This window comes from Girardinichthys multiradiatus, chromosome 13, assembly GCF_021462225.1.
Source record: "Girardinichthys multiradiatus isolate DD_20200921_A chromosome 13, DD_fGirMul_XY1, whole genome shotgun sequence".
Lineage (NCBI taxonomy): Eukaryota > Metazoa > Chordata > Actinopteri > Cyprinodontiformes > Goodeidae > Girardinichthys > Girardinichthys multiradiatus.
The window spans coordinates 24,843,255-24,865,601 of NC_061806.1; the positions used below are offsets into that span (position 1 = coordinate 24,843,255).

At 37.8% G+C, this 22,347-nt stretch overlaps 3 protein-coding genes across 3 annotated transcripts; 2 read left to right on the forward strand and 1 right to left on the reverse strand.

The window, feature by feature from the left end:
- The first annotated feature begins 635 nt into the window (after window positions 1-635).
- Window positions 636-8,360, forward strand: mrpl53 (mitochondrial ribosomal protein L53). The gene is made up of 3 exons (XM_047384013.1): window positions 636-793; window positions 2,359-2,471; window positions 8,176-8,360. The coding sequence occupies exons 1-3, from the start codon at window positions 699-701 to the stop codon at window positions 8,292-8,294; spliced, it is 327 nt and encodes a 108-aa protein (XP_047239969.1). The 5' UTR covers window positions 636-698; the 3' UTR covers window positions 8,295-8,360.
- A 778-nt stretch (window positions 8,361-9,138) lies between these two features.
- LOC124879435 (fatty acid-binding protein, heart-like) lies at window positions 9,139-10,930 on the forward strand. Its single transcript, XM_047384012.1, has 4 exons — window positions 9,139-9,295; window positions 9,632-9,807; window positions 9,927-10,028; window positions 10,689-10,930. Exons 1-4 carry the CDS (start codon window positions 9,199-9,201, stop codon window positions 10,737-10,739), a joined length of 426 nt encoding a protein of 141 aa, XP_047239968.1. The 5' UTR covers window positions 9,139-9,198; the 3' UTR covers window positions 10,740-10,930.
- Window positions 10,931-19,853: 8,923 nt separating this feature from the next.
- LOC124879651 (fatty acid-binding protein, heart-like) lies at window positions 19,854-20,978 on the reverse strand. Its single transcript, XM_047384345.1, has 4 exons — window positions 20,807-20,978; window positions 20,489-20,664; window positions 20,286-20,387; window positions 19,854-20,061 (listed from the first exon to the last, which is right to left on the reverse strand). The coding sequence occupies exons 1-4, from the start codon at window positions 20,877-20,879 to the stop codon at window positions 20,008-20,010; spliced, it is 405 nt and encodes a 134-aa protein (XP_047240301.1). The 5' UTR covers window positions 20,880-20,978; the 3' UTR covers window positions 19,854-20,007.
- Window positions 20,979-22,347: the final 1,369 nt, after the last annotated feature.

Sequence of the window (22,347 nt, forward strand, 5' to 3'; positions counted from 1 at the left end):
ACCATTGAAACCGACGTTTGACATTGGCATGAGTGACCAAAGGTTTGGTTATAGCAGCCCGGCCGTGTATATTGACCCTGTGGAGCTCCCGACGGACAGTTCTGGTGGAAACAGGAGAGTTGAGGGGGAACATTTAATTCTGCCGTGATTTGGGCAGCCGTGGTTTTATGTTTTTTGGATACAATCCGGGTTAGCACCCGAACATCCCTTTCAGACAGCTTCCTCTTGCATCCACAGTTAATCCTGTTGGATGTGGTTCGTCCTTCTTGGTGGTATGCTGACATTACCCTGGATACCGTGGCTCTTGATACATCACAAAGACTTGCTGTCTTGGTCACAGATGCGCCAGCAAGACGTGCACCAACAATTTGTCCTCTTTTGAACTCTGGTATGTCACCCATAATGTTGTGTGCATTTCAATATTTTGAGCAAAACTGTGCTCTTACCCTGCTTATTGAACCTTCACACTCTGCTCTTACTGGTGCAATGTGCAATCAATGAAGACTGGCTACCAGGCTGGTCCAATTTAGCCATGAAACCTCCCACACTAAAATGACAGGTGTTTCAGTTTCATTGTCCAACCCCTGTATATAGTTGCTTTTTCGCTTTGGAGAATTCCCTATCCTCTGACGCCCTCTAGTGGCTTTAATTAGAAGCTGCTTTTCTCGTCGAGGTAAGAGGTCACCAGTCTAGAAAACATGGCGGCTCCCAGTAAATCTACCGTGTTATTGAAAGCTGTGAAGAAAATAACCGTCCAGTTCTGTCCGTTTGAGTCCAATGTCCGGTCCACACGGTGAGAAACCAATGTTCAACTTTGTTGTTGTGTCAGAAGGCCTTTGGTTTGCTACTGTTTAATAATGACGGGTTTGTTAGCGACAAAATAGCGTTAAACACCGAAGACTAGATTATTTTAAAATATGTTTTTCATCTGTTATAGTCCCTCTTAATATATGAAAGGTTATAACTGAAATGTTGTGTAAAATACTAGATTACTAGATTTTTTTTATTGTTCAGGTTAGCAATGGGCGTAATAAAATCCACGAAATTTGTTCTATGAAGATAATTACAATACTTACAACCATAAAGACAGTGTCTATCATCTGTTGACTGCCCAGATGGAGTCTAAAATAGAAAAATCAGGGTCTGATATAATACCTCTGCGATTAATATGGATCCTGTGTATAAATGTTTGCAGCTTTTCATCATCTAAAGCCATATTTAATAGGTTGTTATGACGAGAAAGCACACAGAGTCACATCAAGCTAAATTAATGTTTTAGGTTAACTTTGTTGGGTTTTTTTTTTATTCTGAGACTTTAGCTTTCTGTTTTCCAGACTCACATGCCTGCATTTTTCTGCAATCTTTATAACACTCCTCACATTTGAGTCCAAAGCATTTATCTTCAAAATTATACAACAGCAAATTAAAGTTTACTTCAAAGCAGGATTCCTTTGCAGTCCTGATAAGTAAAGAAAAAGATAAGAATTTTTGAACTTTCTTCCATGTTCCCTGGTTCTTATTTTAGATGTTTAGGATGGTGTAGAAAACAAATGTGGTGAAGACACGAACCGAGAAGTTCTGCCAAGGTTTCCAGGAAAGGCTTAAATCATATTTTGTGCCTGGAAACTAAATTGAATTCAATGCTCTTTTGCCGTTCCGGCTCAAAATATTTTCCAGTGAAGCATTCCCAAAGATGAGCAAAGTAAAAAAAAAAAAAAAAAAAAAAAACTCTCTTAAAACCCGACGATGACCATAAAACTTATCCTCGGAAATCTTTTATAAGGCTCGGAGGAAAATATGCAGATGAAACATTCAGATTGAATTATTAATGATTAATTTAGCTTTTATGTTTATTGTTTTTCTTTTTCTTTTTAAATGAGGCCAGTGTTGAATCAGTGTCACTGCAGCATGTCTCTGATTGCCTTCATTCGTTGCCTAAATCATTAAAACGGTTTGCTCAATTTTCCCCAAATTTTAGCTCAAAATGATACTTTATCCTTCATCTTAAATGTTTCAAATATTACATTATTCAACTTTTATTTTTTATTTTTTTCCGCAGTCTCAGTATTTTACGCATTTATATTTCAGGGACGATAGTGATATGTTGTGCAGGCCTGTGGCTAATCCAGTATTAGTACAGAATGGACTTCAGTATCAGGTCCAGAGGAGTTAGTGTGCAGCTCAGATATCTTACACATATCTAATATTTGTCTTAATCAAATTAATAGCAAACAAATCAATCATTCATCCGTTTGGTTAATGACAGCTTTATTTCTATTGCAGTGGGGTAAGAAACATTTCTTGATTATGACTTTGTGCGGAGGACTCAAAGAGCACGACGCATGTTTGTCTTTTCAGAGAGTTCTTGGCTTTGGTGGGTTCAGAGAAGGCCCGCTCCACCAACATGAACTGTGAGGTGATACCTGTGGTGAAACATGACAAGTCTGAACCAGTAGTCGATGTAACTTATGGTAAGAAAGGGTCTGTCCATGTTTGTGTAATGTAACATAAAACAGGCACTGTGCTGTTTAGTTGTATATTTTCAGAGGAAAGGGAGTACATTTTTGAAGAAATATGGTCACCGTTGACTGAGTTTCTAAGACATTATGAAGGGCATTAATATAGAAAATGATGCTTGGTGCTGCGCTTTTTAAATGTATTTTTATTTTGGGGACTATGTTGTTTAATTTTAAGTTTCCCCCTTACAGCGCCTTGCGAAAGTATTCGGCCCCCTTGAACTGGTCAACCTCTTGCCACATTTCAGGCTTCAAACATAAAGATATAAAATTCAATTTTTTTTGTGAAGAATCAACAACAAGTGGGACACAATCGTGAAGTGGAATGAAATTTATTGGATGTGTCAAACTTTTTTAACAAATAAAAAACTGAAAAGTGGGACGTGCAATATTATTCGGCCCCTTTACTTTCAGTGCAGCAAACTCACTCCAGAAGTTCAGTGAGGATCTCTGAATGATCCAATGTTGTCCCAAATGACTGATGATGATAAATAGAATCCACCTGTGTGTAATCAAGTCTCCGTATAAATGCACCTGCTCTGTGATAGTCTCAGGGTTCTGTTCAAAGCGCAGAGAGCATCATGAAGACCAAGGAACACACCAGGCAGGTCAGAGATACTGTTGTGGAGAAGTTTAAAGCCGGATTTGGATACAAAAAGATTTCCCAAGCTTTAAACATCCCAAGGAGCACTGTGCAAGCAATCATATTGAAATTGAAGGAGTATCAGACCACTGCAAATCTACCAAGACCCAGCCGTCCCTCTAAACTTTCATCTCGAACAAGGAGAAGACTGATCAGAGATGCAGCCAAGAGGCCCATGATCAGCCTGGATGAACTGCAGAGATCTACAGATGAGGTGGGAAAGTCTGTCCATAGGTCAACAATCAGTTGTACACTGCACAAATCTGGCCTTTATGGAAGAGTGGCAAGAAGAAAGCCATTTCTCAAAGATATCCATAAAAAGTCTCGTTTAAAGTTTGCCACAAGCCACCCGGGAGACACACCAAACATGTGGAAGAAGGTGCTCTGGTCAGATGAAATCAAAATCCAACTGTTTGACCACAATGCAAAACGATATGTTTGGCGTAAAAGCAACACAGTTCATCACCCTGAACACACCATCCCCACTGTCAAACATGGTGGTGGCAGCATCATGGTTTGGGCCTGCTTTTCATCAGCACGGACAGGGAAGATGGTCAAAATTGATGGGAAGATGGATGGGGCCAAATACAGGACCATTCTGGAAGAAAACCTGTTGGAGTCTGCAAGAGACCTGAGACTGGGATGGAGATTTATCTTCCAACAAACAATGATCCAAAACATAAAGCCAAATCTACAATGGAATGGTTCACAAATAAACGTATCCAGGTGTTGGAATGGCCAAGTCAAAGTCCAGACCTGAATCCAATCGAGAATCTGTGGAAAGAGCTGAAGATTGCTGTTCACGAATGATGTTCCTGGATATAAGTGTTACAGTAAGGATAGGATCAATGGCAGAGGATGTGGTGTTTTGGTTTATATTAAAGACTCTTTTAAGACCAAGGAGACCCAACTAGATGAAACTTTATTACTTAAATATATGTGTAAATGTGGCTTTATTCCCACGCATGATGTTTAACATCCTTGTATTGTATAAGCCACCATCTAGTTGCCCACAAACCTTTTATCAAAATTTAGAAAAACAAATCTAAACATTTAAACACAACAGTGAAGTGATCTGTTACGGGGATTTCAATGTTAACTGGTTGGATAAATCCAATAGGAAACAGCTTAAAGAATTAACATCAAAATATGATTTTCATAAATTTATAAAGGGACCCACTCGTCTAACAAAAACATCAAAGACAGCAATAGATTTAGTTTTTTCCAATAAACCTGAAAGAATTTCAAAAATATACAATCTGGTGTGTGGCCTATCAGATCATAACATGATATTAATTTCCAGAAAACTCTCAAAAAAGCAGGTAACCGAATATGAAAATGATCCGCAGGTAACAAAGTTAACAATTCCCCGCGAGGACCTCATCAATTTTGAGAGCGAGTTAACAAACATTAAGTGGGATGAAGTAGTAAAACATAGTCAAGCGAATGACTGTTGCAATATATTTACTTCTATAATGAGTAATGTTTTAGATATGTTTTTAAAACCATGTAAAAGGCCACAAAGAAAAAGACTGCTTCCATGGGTAAGTGAGGCAGTGCGACAACTAATTAAAAAAAGGGACTTTGCCCTAAAAACATATCTTAAGACCAGATATGACACAGACCTGAGGATATTTAAAGGTTTACAAAATCAAGTAGTAAAAGAAGTACGCAACTCAAAAGCTAACTATTATACAACAATTCTAACTGAATCCAAAGGAGATTACAAAACAATGTGGAAAAAAATAAATAGTTTAACCAAACCTAATGCAAATACAAATAACTCATATGAATTAAAATTTGAAGAAAAAAAAAATATCAGAATCTGTTGAAGTTGCAAATACTTTCAATCAATATTTAATTAAATCTGTACAAGATCTTGCTTCTAAATTTTCAGATGATGAGGCATCCGTAGTACTAATTTAAATATAATATCAGCATCAGATGAGATCTTTCAAAATTTGGAGGAAGTGGATCAGGCACGGTCTCAGTAGTAATAATTTAAATATAATATCAGCATCAGATGAGAATTCTTTCAAAATTGGAGAAGTGGATCAGGCAACGGTCTTGAAAGCTATTGCAGATCTGAATACCACTCTATCTAAAGACATGTATAGCATAGACGCAGCGTTCCTAAAAAAGTACGCTCACACTCTAATCTAGCCTTTAATCCACATTATAAATGCTTCTGTTAAAACTGGAACATTTCCAGATGCTTGGAAAAAAGCATTAGTTAAACCCATCTTTAAGTCCGGGAATACCACAGATGTCAGTAACTATTAACCAATAAGTCTAGTTCCAGTGATGTCAAAAATATTAGAAAAAGTAGTTTCAGAACAACGAACTCAATATTTAGAAACACACCAATATATACACCCTAAACAGTAGGGTTTTAGACAAAACCATTCTACTGAATCGGCTATCTACGCATTATTGGCAAGCATTGTGCAGTCGCTTGACAAAGGAAACATTGTGGGTGCAGTATTCCTGGACTTAAAGAAGGCATTAGATACCGTACACCACAGTCGTCTTATTTCAAAATTGTCATCTTTTAATATGTCACATCAGGCACTATCATGGTTTAAGTTATATCTGCAGGGCCGAGAACAATGTGTAGTTATTGATCATGTAAAATCTACTCCATGTGAAATTAAAACCGGAATTCCTCAGGGAACCATACTGGGGCCAATTCTCTTCATCCTGTATGTGAATGACTTGCCTGAAGTTAGCCTTCAGATGTACGCTGATGACACTGTTGTTTATGTGCCTGGTAAAAACCCTTCAGCAGTCAGCAGCACATTCACCAAAGGTCTAGAGAAAGTATTGTATTGGTTAAACAAATCCTATTTGACAGTAAACTTGAAGAAAACCAAATCTATGTATTTCTCTATACAAAGAACTTGGACAACAAACGATCTAAACATCAGAATAAATGGAGAACTAACTGAACAGGTAGAACAAGAAAAATATTTAGGCATAATATTAGATCCTCAGTTAAATTTCAAAAGTCACATTAAAAGCATTGTAAGAACAATGAAGGCGAATATGAACAGTTTCCGAATGATCAGGAGCTTTCTGACATTAGAATGTGCTCATGTCTTTTTGAATACAGTGATCCTGTCACATCTGTCTTACTGCACTGCTGTTTGGTCTCAGACCAGTCAAACTACCTTAAAGCCTATCGAAAGGCTTTATAATAGGACTTTAAACATTTTTTGATAAAAAGCCCATTCGATTTCATCACTGTCACATCTTAAATAAATACAAATTCTTATATTTTGTGAATTTTGTTAATCTTAGCTATATAAAGTTGATTTCTAAATGTTTGATTAGACTTGCACCTGAGCCACTTTGTAAATTTGTTAACAGACTGGACACCTCCAGGTCAACGAGAGCTGCTACAAGTGGAAACTGTAAAGTTCCATTTTGTAAAACATCTTTCGCAAAACATTTCTTTTCTGTGAAAGGAACCAACCTGTGGAATGGTCTTCCTGTTAATATTAAGACTTTGACTAGCCTGTCCGCTTTCAAAAAACAAGCAAAATCCTGGCTCACACAGCAGCAGCCGTGTGGTCATATGAAATGCAAAGCTGTATAAATGAGGCGCACATTTGTTTGATCTTGAGTGGATGTCTTAATTTTATTACAGTGAATTTATTAGTACTAACTGGTTTCTGGTCATTTCTTATTGTATTTATAGTAATTGTTTTTACTTTTTATTTATTTTAACTGTTAAAAGCCCTTCAAGGGACAGGTGCTGCGAATTAGCTATGGCTATAAGCACTATGATACAGGCATCAGATTATTTTGCATAATGATCTATGTTTATTGTATCTGTCCCTACCAAATAAAAATTTCTAAAAAAAAATAAATAAATAAACGTATCCAGGTGTTGGAATGGCCAAGTCAAAGTCCAGACCTAAATCCTATCGAGAATCTGTGGAAAGAGCTGAAGACTGCTGTTCATGAACGCTCTCCATCCAACCTCACTGAGCTCCAGCTGTTTTGCAAGGAAGAATGGACAAGAATTTCAGTCTCTCGATGTGCAAAACTGATAGAGACAAACCCCAAGAGACTTGCAGCTGTAATTGCAGCAAAGGGTGGCGCTACAAAGTATTAACACAAGGGGGCCGAATAATATTGCACGCCCCACGTTTCAGTTTTTTATTTGTTAAACAAGTTTGACACATCCAATAAATTTCACTTCACGATTGTGTCCCACTTGTTGTTGATTCTTCACAAAAAATTAGAATTTTATATCTTTATGTTTGAAGCCATAAATGTGGCAAGAGGTTGACCAGTTCAAGGTGGCTGAGTACTTTCGCAAGGCACTGTACATAACAATCTGCAGCAGATTGTGAGCATGTAACTATGGAAAACTATAGCCAATGTAGTTGTGAACAAATGCAGGGGTGTCCTAATTTATATCGTTTTACTGAAAGGTATTTTGTTCTCTTTTCTTGTTTATTTTCTATTACCTGAATTATTAAAATTAATATTAAATATCCAATGAAATCAACAGTCTGTTGTAGGGTGTCGCGATATTTTTCCCATGACTTTTTCTGGGTCTGAAGTCTTGAAATAAAAATACAGAATAAATCAAATTTCTGAGACCACTTTGTGTTCTGTCAGTAAAATCACTACATCCAGATATCTACATTACTTTTTTGTCTCTCATTCATCCACATTGACCTCAATTTGTTCCTGATAGTTCCTGATTATGATGAGACATAAGTCAGTTACCCTTCGAAATCGCTGCCAGCAATACGTCAGTGCAGCTCTGATGGCATCTTTTGTTTTTTTTAAGCTAGTTTTCGTCCTGATTTCGTAATGTAGACTGATGTTTCAGTGCTCTGAGTCAGCCAATGTGTGCCTCAGGTCAGCAGAGTACTGATGAGCCTCTTTGTGTTATTTGACATTTGCTCAGAGTTAACTTTCCTCGAGTCGCACTCCTCGCACGGTGAGTCATCTCATTGTGTCTTGTGTTTTTTTTTTTGGTTTTTTTTGTATCCACAGTGGATGGAGAGAGGCTGGTGATGAAGGGGGGAAAGTTGACCTGCCGTGAGATGCTGAGTGCGTTTCAGTCCCGCTGCAACGACAAGGACCCACAGACTAAAGCTGGAGCTAACAAATGAATTTGTTTGTATTTATATGTGTGTAATCTTGGAAATGTACAATAAAAGAGGATGTTTGTTTTTGCAGTTGGACACTTCATCTTTGTTTTGTGAGTCACGGTTGTTTTACTCTGGTTGAGAATATTGTTTCAAGTCAGTACCTCGCTTTTTTCTCGAAGCAATGAATCAGTCGGTTAAAATGGTTTAAAGATAAAGATGTTGCTAGAATCAGTGCAGGAGCAGTCAGATCTAACATTTCTGACGTGTTTTAAGAAATAAGAGATAATGCAGGTGTTTCAGAGAACATATTGCAAATAAACCCTGAAATCCATGTCTATTTGTCCATCCATGTTTACATCTGTCCATGCATCATTTGTTTATTTGTCCATTCATCCACTCAGTCCCTGTGTTTTACCGGTTCTAAAATAGCACCATTAAATTCACACTGACCTTTTGTTTTTTTTTTGTGTGTTTTTTGCTTTAATTGTGGGGTAAAAGGACTGAAACTCTGGGAGATTATGGTGTTCTGTCATTACAAAATAGCCAGGAACCTGGTTAGGGTGATGCAAGATGCTGGTCATTGCCTTGAGGTCCTTTAGTGATTCCAGATTCACTTCAATCATTTTGTTGTATTCATGATGTACCTTTAAATTCCTGCACTATATAATTCATTCAGTTCCTTTTGAGATGCATTTTATATATAGCGTGTGTTAAAACACAAAAATACCCGATTAGATAAAAAGGCAGATGCAATATTGGACACCAGAATTATGAGTAAAAGAGTAGGCGGGATTATAAATGACTGACGTGTGACGTAGAGGGCTGCGATTGGCTCCACCTGCGAGCTGGCCCTTTAAAAGCAGTTACCTCCTAACCAGTTCAACATACTGGTCAGAGAAAGTCACTGAGCAGTCTGTGGTAGAGTATGATCACAGAGCACACTGCAACAATGGTCGACAAGTTTGTGGGAACATGGAAGATGATTTCCAGTGAGAACTTTGATGACTACATGAAGGCACTGGGTGAGAACTTTAGGATGGGAATTTAATAAAATTTCTCAAATTTTGCAAGTTTTTTTTTTTTTTTTTGTGGAAATATGGAAATTGTTGAAATGCACAGTGAATTAATTTAAACCTCTTTTTTTTGTGTGTGGAAATATGGAAATTGTTGAAATGCACAGTAAATTAATTTAAACCTCTTTTTTTTTTTTGTGGAAATATGGAAATTGTTGAAATGCACAGTGAATTAATTTAAACCTCTTTTTTTTTTTGTGGAAATATGGAAATTGTTGAAATGCACAGTAAATTAATTTAAACCTCTTTTTTTTTTTTTTTGTCCGCTTTCTTACCGCGCTGCAGGTGTGGGGTTCGCCACCCGACAGGTGGGGAACCGAACCAAACCCAACTTCGTTATGAGCGTGGACGACCAGGGGGCGATCTGCATGAAGTCTCAGAGCGCCTTCAAAACTACCGAGGTCAAGTTCAAGCTTAACGAGCCTTTCGAAGAGACAACTGCTGATGACCGGAAGACGAGGGTTAGTTCCCCCTAAATGAGCTCCCATTTTCGACTTGGGACGGGTCACAACTTGCAGCATGGTGTGTTTGTAATGCTGGAGCTTAACAGTTTGTCCCTCCTCTTTTCTCTATCCCGCAGACTGTGGTAAGTCTGGACAACGACAAACTTATTCAGAAACAGAGCTGGGATGGCAAGGAAACTCTTATTGAGCGGGAGATCTCTGATGGAAAACTGGTGGCGGTAATTTTCCATTTTATTTTTTAAGCCAATGAAATTTTAACTTAATGACTCAACCTAGATCAAGATCCAAGCAATTATTTCAAACCTTCTAAATTGAATAGCAGGAAGGACCAATTGGGCCCTCCAGGGAGTTTTGTAGGGGTGGCCATAGGTGGGGAAGGCCATAATTTCTCTATGGTGGAAATTATTATTGCCTTCAACTTTTTTTTTTTTTTTTAAATACTCTTAACTCAACTGAATTTGACCTAGATGTAAAATGGGGGTTTATGCCTCCAAAAATCAAACTGTTAACTAAATTATCAGTTTGCATGAATTTGAATTGGGTTTCAGTTGATGTGCATTTCTATTGTGGAAGTTTTAGTTGTCAAATAAAAATCATAATGTACTTGAACAGCTTAAATTATAACTGGGCTCATTTTGTCCTTTTTCGTAAGGAAAATGCTTAAGGGATGAACATTTACTCAAATGGTAAATGTTAATCTGTTTTACCACATAAAATAGCACTGAAGGAAGTAACCATCGTAATGAGACATGCTGCAAATCATCAAACCTTGTTGTTTCCCCTAAATAAAAATGGCTCTTTCTTGCTGGTGCTGCAGCACCTTCTGCTTAAGTTTCTACAGGCTTGCTCCCAATGACCCGTCTGCTTTCTCATTACAGAAATGCATAATGGGAGACGTAGTGGCTGTGAGGACGTATGTGAAGGAGTGATGTTGCGCCTGGATGACCAGCTCAGTTCAATGAGCATGCTTCCAAACTGAAAATGGCGTGTTCTGCTCTCTTTACCCTAACTGCTACCAAAGTCTGCTTTTGTACTTTGTTGCCCCAACTGGACAACTTGGGGTTTTGTTTGGAACTCTTGTGGTTTTGTGAATTAAAACAAAATTTGAGATTTTGTCAAATGGTGCCTCTGAGTCTGACTATTAATTTGGTCATTAAGTCTGTTTTTTAAAATGCATCAGAATAAAGGTCTGGTCATCTTCTAGATGCAAGGATGCTGGGGAATGTTTTATAAAAAAAATGGTGGCCCAAGAGATCAAAACTTGATCTATTCCAACGAGGGACTTTTCCACATGCTAAACATTTTTGGCTATCTGTAATCTAAAAAATGTCCTTTAAAGGTCAAAGCAGTTTCTTTAGTCCGTCCTGCATGAACTCTTAAGGAATGTGATCCCTTTTTAGAAGTATTTAGTGCATTATAGAAGGGGAAATGTTTTCCACTTTCCTCTTTTGGGAAGGCTGAACATTTCCCATTGCGCACTTGCTGGCAGCTGTGTGGTACACAAGAGCATTATGGGTTTTCCACCCTTGGCGTTTTGTTTTGGGAAAGCTTTGTGAGTGGTGACGACCAGTTTCCCATGACAGGAAAGGCAGCCTACAGTACTGATTGAACTTAATGATCAAAACAGCTGAACCTGGAATTATGAGCCAATGTGCTCATGTTGGACAATAGTTGGCAGCTGTGGAGGACGTGCAATGTTTGACCTTCTGGGGAAGAGGCCAAGTACACAGTAACATTTGACTGCTAGGAAAAGTCAATGTGTTACAGTTTTAGTAAATTGCTGTTTTCCAGGCCTCAAAGCATTTCACTTCAGTTTACTTAAGATGCCTTTCTCAGCTCACAATACAAAATTCATTTACAGGTCCTTTTGTTTTTAGTTTATTCATGCTTCTTCCCTAAATACCAGCAGTTGTCTCCTGCATTGGTAGGTTTCTCCTTAAAGGTTAAATTTGAACATGGAAAGAGTTTCTACATTTTCCATGTTATGATTACATTATTTCCAGATGCAATATTAGAAATTTCCATTAGATTTATGAATGCAGTTTGATATATATTTTTTTTAAACCGAAGAGTAAAGAGGTGAATAGATGAACAGAGAGCTGATGGATTGATGGACATTTAAGTAAAAGCATGGAAAGTTTTTGATTTTGTGATAATACACAGTAGTTGTGTTTCTGGTGATTGGTTAGGTTTTATGTTTGAACATACAAATAAAACTACTGACCTTTACAGAAAATACTTTACCTTGCATATCCAAATGGGCCCAGACATAATTGAGAAATTGAAAGAAATTCACAACACTACCTGTAGTACAATTTTATTGTTCTACAACAGTTACTTTTTAAAACATTTTTTTTGTTCTGTTTTCTATCTGCAGCCATGCACGCTCAAACCAGTAAGAACCAATGTCTATTTTAACTTAATTAGGAAAAAGGAAAAACACTTTTGACACAGTTCAGCATTTTTCATTCTATAACTCACGACTCTTTTTGTGTCTTAAATTTTGCAGCAGAAAATATGTATATTTGCAATGTATGTTGGTTAAGGACTTTTGAAATTGGAGATCTGTAGAGACCCTGTCAGGATGTGTATTGTTTAGGCTGCTCTCAGCTATATAAATTTATGATCAACATTGTTGACCCCAAGGCACTTTTCTAACTTCCTGTTGCAGCGAACTGTGCAACAACAACAAGCTGTGGTGTTTTTAATTTTGGTTCTTCTGTAACGATACACAAACACTACAAAATTCTGCTTTAAGTATCCAAAAAAAAACTGCAGAATCTGGAAAAAGGGAGACCCAAACATGGCAAAGCTCATTTCTATGTTGACTTTGTTAGACATAAGACTCAACTGGAAGAATGTGAAAGGAATATTGTATTTCACAGCGGTAAAGCATAATGTCATCCAGCAACACTCTGAATGTATCATACAGTGGTTTAATGTTATTTTGTTCCCTATTTTTCTCAACCTGATATAAATTTTGTTTCTTTAATGGTGCAACAATCAGTACTACAGCTCTGTAAACCATCACACTGACCAGCTGCATTAAAACCATTATCCATGTATATTAATCGTGTTCTGCATATCTTGCTCTACACATCAAAAAACGGATCTCCGAGTAGTTTCTTTCTCTCCCCAGTGGACCAGTTTGAGATGGTAACTCCTTTAACTCATATTACCTCAGGAGTCATAAGAATGTATGAGTAGAGTAGAGTATGTTGTGTGTGCATTATGAAAGCCAAAAGGCACATCTGCTGTGGATTGACTTACAGGTGCACTGCTTGAAAGTCAACAAGGCGTCTCCATGTCTTTGTTTGGACAACTGCAGGAAACAGGGCGGATCTCCACCGCCAAGTTTTTTTTCCCAGGCATCTTCCACCGCTGTTAACATGGCTTCTCCTGATCAGCTGCGGCATAACCGTCAGGGCAGGGTGGGGCAACATTTTAAAACATTCGATCAGAGTTTTCCTTGAGCCATAAAGCAGCAAACATGTGGAAGGAGGTGATTTGGTCAGATGAGACCAAAACTGAACTGTAAAGACTTTATTTGAAACACAATGTGTTGTGGAAAAATGACACTAAACACTGAACACACCATCACTACTGTAAAACATGGTGGTGGTGGATTGATGCTGTGCGGATGCTTTTCTGCGTCACAGTTCATACAAAGACAGATGGAGCTAAATACTGGGCAAACCTGGAAGAAACCTACGAGAGGCTGCAAGAGCCTTGAGGTTCCCCTTTCCAGCAGATCAGCAACATTAAACATGTGGCCAGAGATGCAACAGGATAGTTTTGATCAAAGCATATTAATTTGTTAAAAGGGCCCAGTCAAAGTCTAGATCTAAATCTGATTGAGAATACGTAACATGACTTGAAAACGAAGCTGTTTTGACAGTTTTTCAAAATATTGACTGAGGGTGTCTGAATACAAAGGCATGCTAGACTTTTTGATTTTTCTTTTTACAAAAAAGTTAAAAGACATGTATCATTTTCCATCTTCTATGCAATACATGGAAATATGTATGTGACAAAATGTGAAAAAGTTCAAGGAATACCTCATGAGCAACTTTGCAAAGCACTGTAAAAATACCCCGGCAAGCACTTTTTTTGGACCTTCACTAACTCTAATCTTGGCTCCAGAAATATAACATGCTAGAGCTGTAGAACAAATCCTGATTTAAAGACCTTAGGTAAACCTGCGTGTGTTCTCATGCCTAATAGAACATTACATCTGGCTGACTCCGGGTTTGCTTTGTGTCATGAGAGAAACAGCAGGTCTGGGACTTCAGAGGAATTAACTCACATCCTTTGCATAACATCTGGAAAGCTCCACTTGAGTTGCAGTGTTGACACCCTTCCTCTGCTTGTCCTCAACTTAAACTCAACCTTACACAAACACCTTTAAAGTGTAAGTGCTTCAAAAAAAGTCTATGAATCGGTAATATACTATAGGAGCTTCTACTCGATGACCTACAACTCATGTAAGGCAACTAGTGGATCTCAAAAATGTACATAAAACTAGAATTATGATTGTATTTTTGCTTACAAGGTCGGGTCCGGAGAATGAGTTGCATGCATTATAAAATACTTACTAATTAATGCTCAGAAGTGTATTTCTGAGACGCATTTTATAAAAACTGAGATGTACGGTGCTGCCTTGGTTTGAAGAATACAAAGGGTTCCTGATTTTTTTCACATCAGAAGGAACATGTAAGATAATGCAGAAGATTACGCAGATAACAGTCCAAAAAGCAACAGATCCCTTATTTTGGTTGTGTGGCTTTGATGTTTGATTAAAGAAATTAACTCTGAATAAACAACTTTTTCACAATTTTTGCTCGAATGTTTTTCTGGTCAAATGTGACTTGTAAATAATACAAACCTTTCTTAGCTAGAATCTGTCACTTCTCTTGGATTTAGTTATGAAATCATTTCATCATCATCATTTCATAATTCCAGCCCAAATCCCACTTGCATTTTTTTTCATTGGAGTTGGCCTTGAGGTTAGCCTCCACCAGGTTTCTCGAGAATTTCCCTGTGTGCCTCGATGTTCACTAAAAACACATTAGTTTCATCTTGACTCCTCTCTGCAGGAACCAAATGGCTCCTGGGCTGATCTAAGATCTGTCTCCAGAGAAACCAAACAGCTGAACTGAGTTATGCGCGAGGAGGCCCCAAAGAACTGTAGGGGAGCCTGGCTGCCCTCCAGTTATGCTGAAGGCTGAATTCCAATTTCATCAACTAGTGTCCGAGTGTATTGCATACTGTGAACTCCGGCTGTACTTGGAATCGCCCTCTGCATCCACTTATTCAATATCTATGTCCTGTGTTTGTGAAATTGGTAAAAGTTGTGCAGGAGCTTGAGTAACACCTAACTAGATTCTATCTGCTTTAATGTTAAAGACTCTGCTCTATTAGTTTGCACCAAAACAAGCAATTGCTGCCATTAGTATCTGTCCTTGTTGTCTATTTTTACAATCTTATCCAGTGGCGGTTCTTGTATGAATGGTCCCCTTAGTGATTCCCTCTCTCTACCACCTCCAAACCAATCAAAACTAATCTAAATTCTGGGATAGGACAAAATGCAGGGCTGTCCCATATAAGCAAGTAAAATACTCTCATTATACTCAGCAGCAAGCAGGGGGCACCAACTATCCCGAGGACTGCACATACATGAAAGCAATAGAAAACTTGTTTAAGGCACAATTGATGTTTTTTCTGGGGCTTAACTAGTTATATGTTATATATTTTAATTAGAAACAAAAATAACTGTAGATATTTAGTTAACGTTTTTGCATTTAGTTGCACTTTGCTACCATCTAGACTGGTGCTTAGTGGGTAAATATCAGATTTCCAAGTGCAAGTGAATGCATCATGGAATGCTACAAAAGCTACAGGGGTTGGACAATGACACTGAAACACCTGTCATTTTAATGTGGGAGGTTTCATGGCTAAATTGGACCAGCCTGGTAGCCAGTCTTCATTGATTGCACATTGCACCAGTAAGAGCAGAGTGTGAAGGTTCAATTAGCAGGGTAAGAGCACAGTTTTGCTCAAAATATTGAAATGCACACAACATTATGGGTGACATACCAGAGTTCAAAAGAGGACAAATTGTTGGTGCACGTCTTGCTGGCGCATCTGTGACCAAGACAGCAAGTCTTTGTGATGTATCAAGAGCCACGGTATCCAGGGTAATGTCAGCATACCACCAAGAAGGACGAACCACATCCAACAGGATTAACTGTGGACGCAAGAGGAAGCTGTCTGAAAGGGATGTTCGGGTGCTAACCCGGATTGTATCCAAAAAACATAAAACCACGGCTGCCCAAATCACAGCAGAATTAAATGTGCACCTCAACTCTCCAGTTTCCACCAGAACTGTCCGTCGGGAGCTCCACAGGGTCAATATACACGGCCAGGCTGCTATAGCCAAACCTTTGGTCACTCATGCCAATGCCAAACGTCGGTTTCAATGGTGCAAGGAGCGCAAATCTTGGGCTGTGGACAATGTGAAACATGTATTGTTCTCTGATGAGTCCACCTTTACTGTTTTCCCCACATCCAGGAGAGTTACGGTGTGGAGAAGCCCCTAAGAAGCGTACCACCCAGACTGTTGCATGCCCAGAGTGAAGCATGGGGGTGGATCAGTGATGGTTTGGGCTGCCATATCATGGCATTCCCTTGGCCCAATACTTGTGCTAGATGGGCGCGTCACTGCCAAGGACTACCGAACCATTCTTGAGGACCATGTGCATCCAATGGTTCAAACATTGTATCCTGAAGGCGGTGCCGTGAATCAGGATGACAATGCACCAATACACACAGCAAGACTGGTGAAAGATTGGTTTGATGAACATGAAAGTGAAGTTGAACATCTCCCATGGCCTGCACAGTCACCAGATCTAAATATTATTGAGCCACTTTGGGGTGTTTCGGAGGAGCGAATCAGGAAACGTTTTCCTCCACCAGTATCACGTAGTGACCTGGCCACTATCCTGCAAGAAGAATGGCTTAAAATCCCTCTGACCACTGTGCAGGACTTGTATATGTCATTCCCAAAACAAATTGACGCTGTATTGGCCGCAAAAGGAGGCCCTACACCATACTAATAAATTATTGTGGTCTAAAACCAGGTGTTTCAGTTTCATTGTCCAACCCCTGTACATAGGGTGTTCAGTTCACCATAGTGAGTTTGTGACCCTGTGATGGATTGGCAACTTGTACATGGTGTACCCCGCCTCTCATCCAATGACCGCAAGAGACAGGCGGTCATTGGGCCGGTATATACAACAGGAAAAAGAGTCTACAAAAAGGTCCTCATATATTGAGGATTTCTTCCTTTGGAGGAAGACTAAAACATAACCAGCCTCATTCTTCCCCAGTTCGAGGAATTCAAATATTAAAGAAAAAATGCAAGAGTCACACTAATAGAGAGCTTCCACCTATGAATATTTATATTTATTTATTTATCTTTGAAATGTATGAACAATTTTCATTTTACAAGACTTAGAACAGTTTGAGATAAGAGTATAAGTATGACCAGGTTGAGCCAAAGAAAATGCAGCAGCATCTGAATGCATTTTCTTATGACAAAAATATTAAAATAAGGTGCAATTCTTTCCAGAAACAAAATCTCTTTCATGGCCTGGTCAAGGCTCCATGTTATCACAGTTGATAGCACTGTTGCTTTTCAGCAAAAAGGCCCTGGGGTCTTTCTGCATGGAGCTTGGAAGTTCTCCACGTTTTCTCCAGATACTTTGTCTTCTTCCCACAGTCCAAAAGCATGCATGTTAGGTTAATTGGTCTCTGTAAATTGCCCTTAGGAGTGAAAACCTGCATGCATTTTTTTGTTTGCGTTCCCTTGTGAGGCCTGTCCTTTGCAAAGCTACTCAGAGAGGCAGTGTATTCCCCGCATTTCCTATAGTGACTGCTGGAGATAGGCACTAGCACCCCTGCTAAGCTGCAAAAATAAGCGAGTATAGAAAATGGATGAATGGGAGTCCAAGTCAGTATTTTTGGCAGGTATATTGCTCTTGCATCTTATAGTGCTGTATACTTACTCTCACTCACTTAAAACTGTGCACATATATTTATATTATATTGTAGATATGTTTATACTGTTTAATTTGTATTGTATTGCACCGACTATGCCAAAACAAATTCCTTGTATGTCCAAAAACGTACTTGGCAATAAAGCTTTTCTGATTCTGATTCTGAGTTACCACACACTGGTTTCCTGAAAATATAAAAACTGGCTCTTTTGAAAGGAACAGATCCACAAGATCTGACTTCCTTTAAAGAGTCATGGATTTGATATCTTCCCATCAGGTAAAGACTTGAATTCACAGTGCCACCAATGTACAACAAATCCAAAAGAAAAGTATTTAAAAAGGAAGTAAATATAATTAGTTTCATTAACTTGTTGAAGTTAATGTAACTACAGACAATGTTTTATTGCAGAGATTGAAAAACGTTCTTCCTTTTATTTCCATTAATTTCTATGAAGCCCTTAATTTTATCACTTGTGATATTCCAAACCTACAGTTCAAAAGTACAGTTTGTAAAGTGTTAGTAAGGCATGTTTATTGATACAATGTGTCAAACATAGAGGAAATTAAAACAATGCACATCTGAAGAATCATAAATGTGGTATGAAGAGCCACAATATTTACATGAGAGTCAAAAAAAGCTAAATGTTTTGGAAAATCCGTTTAGACCGCTGCCCCTGCCCAGATAAATGGAAGACGACGAGCACGAGCACGAGTATGTTTGGTTTAAATGAAGACAAAACCTGTTTTGTTTTTTTGATAGAAACTGTGTTTTCATTGTCAGTAAGCTCTGAACCGATGTATGTAAACATGCCTAACTGTGCAATGCACAGAAATACCACTGACGTTTTATATTTGAATACAGTGTTTTTCATATACAAAAGATGACATTGCAGAGTAATTAACTTATGTTTATAGTAATTCAGGGCTTTTTTGCCTACAAAACCAGTAATTCATGACTTATATATTAAATATCTTAATAATATCTAACCTTTGCAGTAATGTTTCAAAACATGATTTAGTTTTCTTCATAAGGGAAATATTTTTTTAAAGGGATCACATTTCTCACCTTCCATACTAATGCATACCCGTAAACAGTATGGGTTTAATGAATTGTCTTTCCTTTCTTTAAACTACATCTTGATGCAATAAAACAGGCCAAAGAAACTGGAAAAAAATGTTGTTTGTAAATACCCTTATTCATATTAAAATTAAAATTTCTAGGAACAATTTGAGAAACATGTTGCCACAATCCTTGTCTAAGCACAAATCTTACACCCAAGATTATCTTGTGTCATTTGACAAATGCTCGTTCAGCTCATCCTCACCCACCTCCGCACTCACTCACCAGAGAACATCCAGGTAGAGGACATTGAGTCAGTGGAACATTTTAAGTACCTGGGTGTTCACATCGACAATAAACTGGACTGGTCCCATAACACCAACGGCCTGTACAAGAAGAGCCAGAGTCGCTCCATCTTCTGAAGAGAGTGAGGTCCTTCAAAGTTTGCAGGCCTTTGCTCAGGACTTTTTATGACTTTGTGGTAGCCTCTACAGTCCTCTACGCTGTCGTCTGATTTCATCTTAATTGCATGTCTGGGTGGACAGAGATCATATGTGGGGTTCCTCAAGGCTCCCTCCTCAGGCCACTTTTTTTCAATACCTGCATGGTCCATCTTGTGCCCAGCTTATTGAGTATTTCAGCATCTCTTACCATACCTAGTAAGCTATTGACACACAACTTTATGTCAAACAGATGACCACATTTGTAATCTAACATCATATAAATTAAATGAATTGAACTGAACTGAACAAAGGCACTTCTGTATTTTGGATGTTTGGACATTAACTTATAGAATAAGTGCTGTTTCCATTAGAGCATAGTTTTTTGCAATATTTATCAACATCATTGAATTATAGGAAGGGTGCAAGAATGGAAAAATCAAAAATTAAAAATTATGTATGTTAAACAAAGCAACTTAGACCAACTATTGCCACATTATTCTTTATTTAATTAACACCATGGCAGTATTAACAAAACTGTGTTTCATGTTGGCTGCAGGGTCAAGAACATATGATTCTGAGAATATGCTCATTGCCCCGAGCCATTCATCCCAGGTTTACTTTAAACGAGAGAGCGCCTTTATGCCTCCTTTTCGTAGGTCCTCACCACCACCGCATTTCCCATGATGGATTTCTGTGTAAAGAGACATCAGTGTTTGGAGATCAGACATTTTTGAAAACTCCTAAAGAGGGTCTTGCACAAAAACTGTAATTTGATAAAGGAAGGCCACTTCAGAAAGACTGCCAAATGAATGAAATAATTGCACTTATGGAAGTAAATCTCCAAACTGTTCCATAATCTAATTCTAGATCATTGAAAAATTCACAGAAAAAATTGTCTAACTCCAAAAGCCTTACCACTATCATTTTCCCATCTAAGATCTCCCTCTCTACACGCAGTTCTCCACCATCCCAATTGTGGTTCTGAATGAGCTTGCCATTTTCCAGAGTTACTGCGGTCTACAGGAAAGAGAAAGAAAGGAAAGAAAGTTAATTCAAGCAGCCACAAGCCAACAGGTTTGATTAGTTCCTCTCTAATTATGTCCTCAAGCTACACTAACCGTTGCCTGCTTATTCTGCAGTGTAGTCTCTTCAAAAGGCTCATCTAGCTTGAACTTTAATTCAGTTACTTTAAAGATGCTCAGAGACTGCATGGTAATGGTCCCCTGATCGTCGACGCTCAGTGAGAAGATGGGTTTTTGTTTGTTCGCCATCTGCCGTTGGGCAGCAGGAACACCTGCAAAACAGGAAGAAAGTGCCACCAAAACCAATTGCATTTACTCATTAGCTGCATGTTGTGTAGCACATTTTAGTAACCAATAGACTTTCAACAAACAGATCAATAGTTTAGTTTTGGATTTAACTGTAGGTTTTCTTACCAAGTAACTTCAGAAATTCACCAAAGTTCTCGCTGAAAGTCAACTTCCATGTTCCAACAAACTGCTCAACCATTGTTGCAGCTCTTGATGCGATATCCCGACCTAGAACCTGTTGACTGGAAATGAACCAGAACCTTTTCTACCAGTGGTTTGAACAGTACAGCTGTTAGGTGCTTTTAAAGGGCTGGTTTGACTTTTTGCTTTTTAAAAACTAATCTGGAGCCAATCACAACTTTCCATGTGAACCCTACCTCTTTACTAACGTTCTTATTACTCAAATTTGCCTCTACTTAGCATGTTAAATTAGACATTTAACAAAAGTTGTGGAAATAACTATTGCTAAATGTTGGAAATAACCTTACAATTTTACAATTTATTCAACCAAGAAGCTTATGTGAATCTGTTTTCTTACTGGTTTGGAATTTACCTTTAAAAAAATTAAAAATAAATGAATAATAAATTTAACTTAGGGCTCTCAAAAAAGAAATATGTTTGTAAAGTTACAAGTTTACTTTTAACCTAAATCTGCCAGAGGTATAAAGACTTTTTGGTTTAACTAGGATGTCTTCAGCTTGGTAAACTTGTTTGGAAATAAACTTCCATTATAATGTTGATGTAATTACTTATTTTTTATCATAATTTATTTTAAATAAAAGCCTCATAGAGTTTCAACTTTTAATTTTTTTTTAACTAAAACTTCCAATAAAAAGACCCAAAATGAGTAAAATTTTGGAACTAACCTTGTTTATTTGCACAATCCTAATTTTAACCCAGACTAATAATGCAAAAATTGCTTCTTTCAAATTGCTGGAAAGGTCTGAATTCCCAGTGAAAATGCAAATGCACACATATGGAACATACAAACATAAAAAATCCTGCAGCTAATATTCAAATATTCAGTATTCAAACTGTTAACCTCCTTGCTTTGAGGCTATAGCACAAACCATCAAACCACTTTAACATTTGTATCAAATGCTTTGCTTGTTTGTTTAACCACGTCCCTAGTATGTATTTGTATTTGCAAAATATTCTTTAAAATGAGTGAATTACTTGTAAGGGTTCAAGAAAAAAATTGTGAAAAATGTGTTTAAATGTATGTTAAACAGACCAACTCCTTTAGATGTCATGGATTTTTTTTGTCTTTTTAAAATTTGTTTTGATTTTTATCTGTGAAAAGTGCTGTACAAATGAAAAATAAAATGTATGAAACACTACTGCTAACACGAGGTCTTGAACATATTGTAGGGATTAGGGGAAAAGCACTAGGCTGGTTTGGATCACAATTGTCCAACAGATTCTATTTTGTCATCTTTTTTCATCTTTTTGCTACACCCTTCAGCTCAGTAAATGTTTTTGAAGAGTCAGGGATAAATACATTGTGTTAATAATACATGTTTCAGACTCCTGGAAGAAGCCCAAATTTCCAGAGAAAATGCAAATGAATACAAAACAATCATGCAAACATAAAAAACACTGAAACTGGTTGCAATTTATATTCAAACTGTTAACCTTCTTGCTTTAAGGCAATTGTACTGCTAACA

Coding starts and splice junctions, on each gene's coding strand:
- mrpl53 (XM_047384013.1), top strand. CDS start 699: ATGGCGGCTCCCAGTAAATCTACCGTGTTATTGAAAGCTGTGAAGAAA. Junction 794..2,358: donor TCCAATGTCCGGTCCACACG/GTGAGAAACCAA, acceptor TTGTCTTTTCAG/AGAGTTCTTGGCTTTGGTGG. Junction 2,472..8,175: donor AGTAGTCGATGTAACTTATG/GTAAGAAAGGGT, acceptor TTGTATCCACAG/TGGATGGAGAGAGGCTGGTG.
- LOC124879435 (XM_047384012.1), top strand. CDS start 9,199: ATGATCACAGAGCACACTGCAACAATGGTCGACAAGTTTGTGGGAACA. Junction 9,296..9,631: donor TGACTACATGAAGGCACTGG/GTGAGAACTTTA, acceptor ACCGCGCTGCAG/GTGTGGGGTTCGCCACCCGA. Junction 9,808..9,926: donor CTGATGACCGGAAGACGAGG/GTTAGTTCCCCC, acceptor TCTATCCCGCAG/ACTGTGGTAAGTCTGGACAA.
- LOC124879651 (XM_047384345.1), bottom strand. CDS start 20,879: ATGGTTGAGCAGTTTGTTGGAACATGGAAGTTGACTTTCAGCGAGAAC. Junction 20,388..20,488: donor TGCAGAATAAGCAGGCAACG/GTTAGTGTAGCT, acceptor TCTTTCCTGTAG/ACCGCAGTAACTCTGGAAAA. Junction 20,062..20,285: donor TAGATGGGAAAATGATAGTG/GTAAGGCTTTTG, acceptor CTCTTTACACAG/AAATCCATCATGGGAAATGC.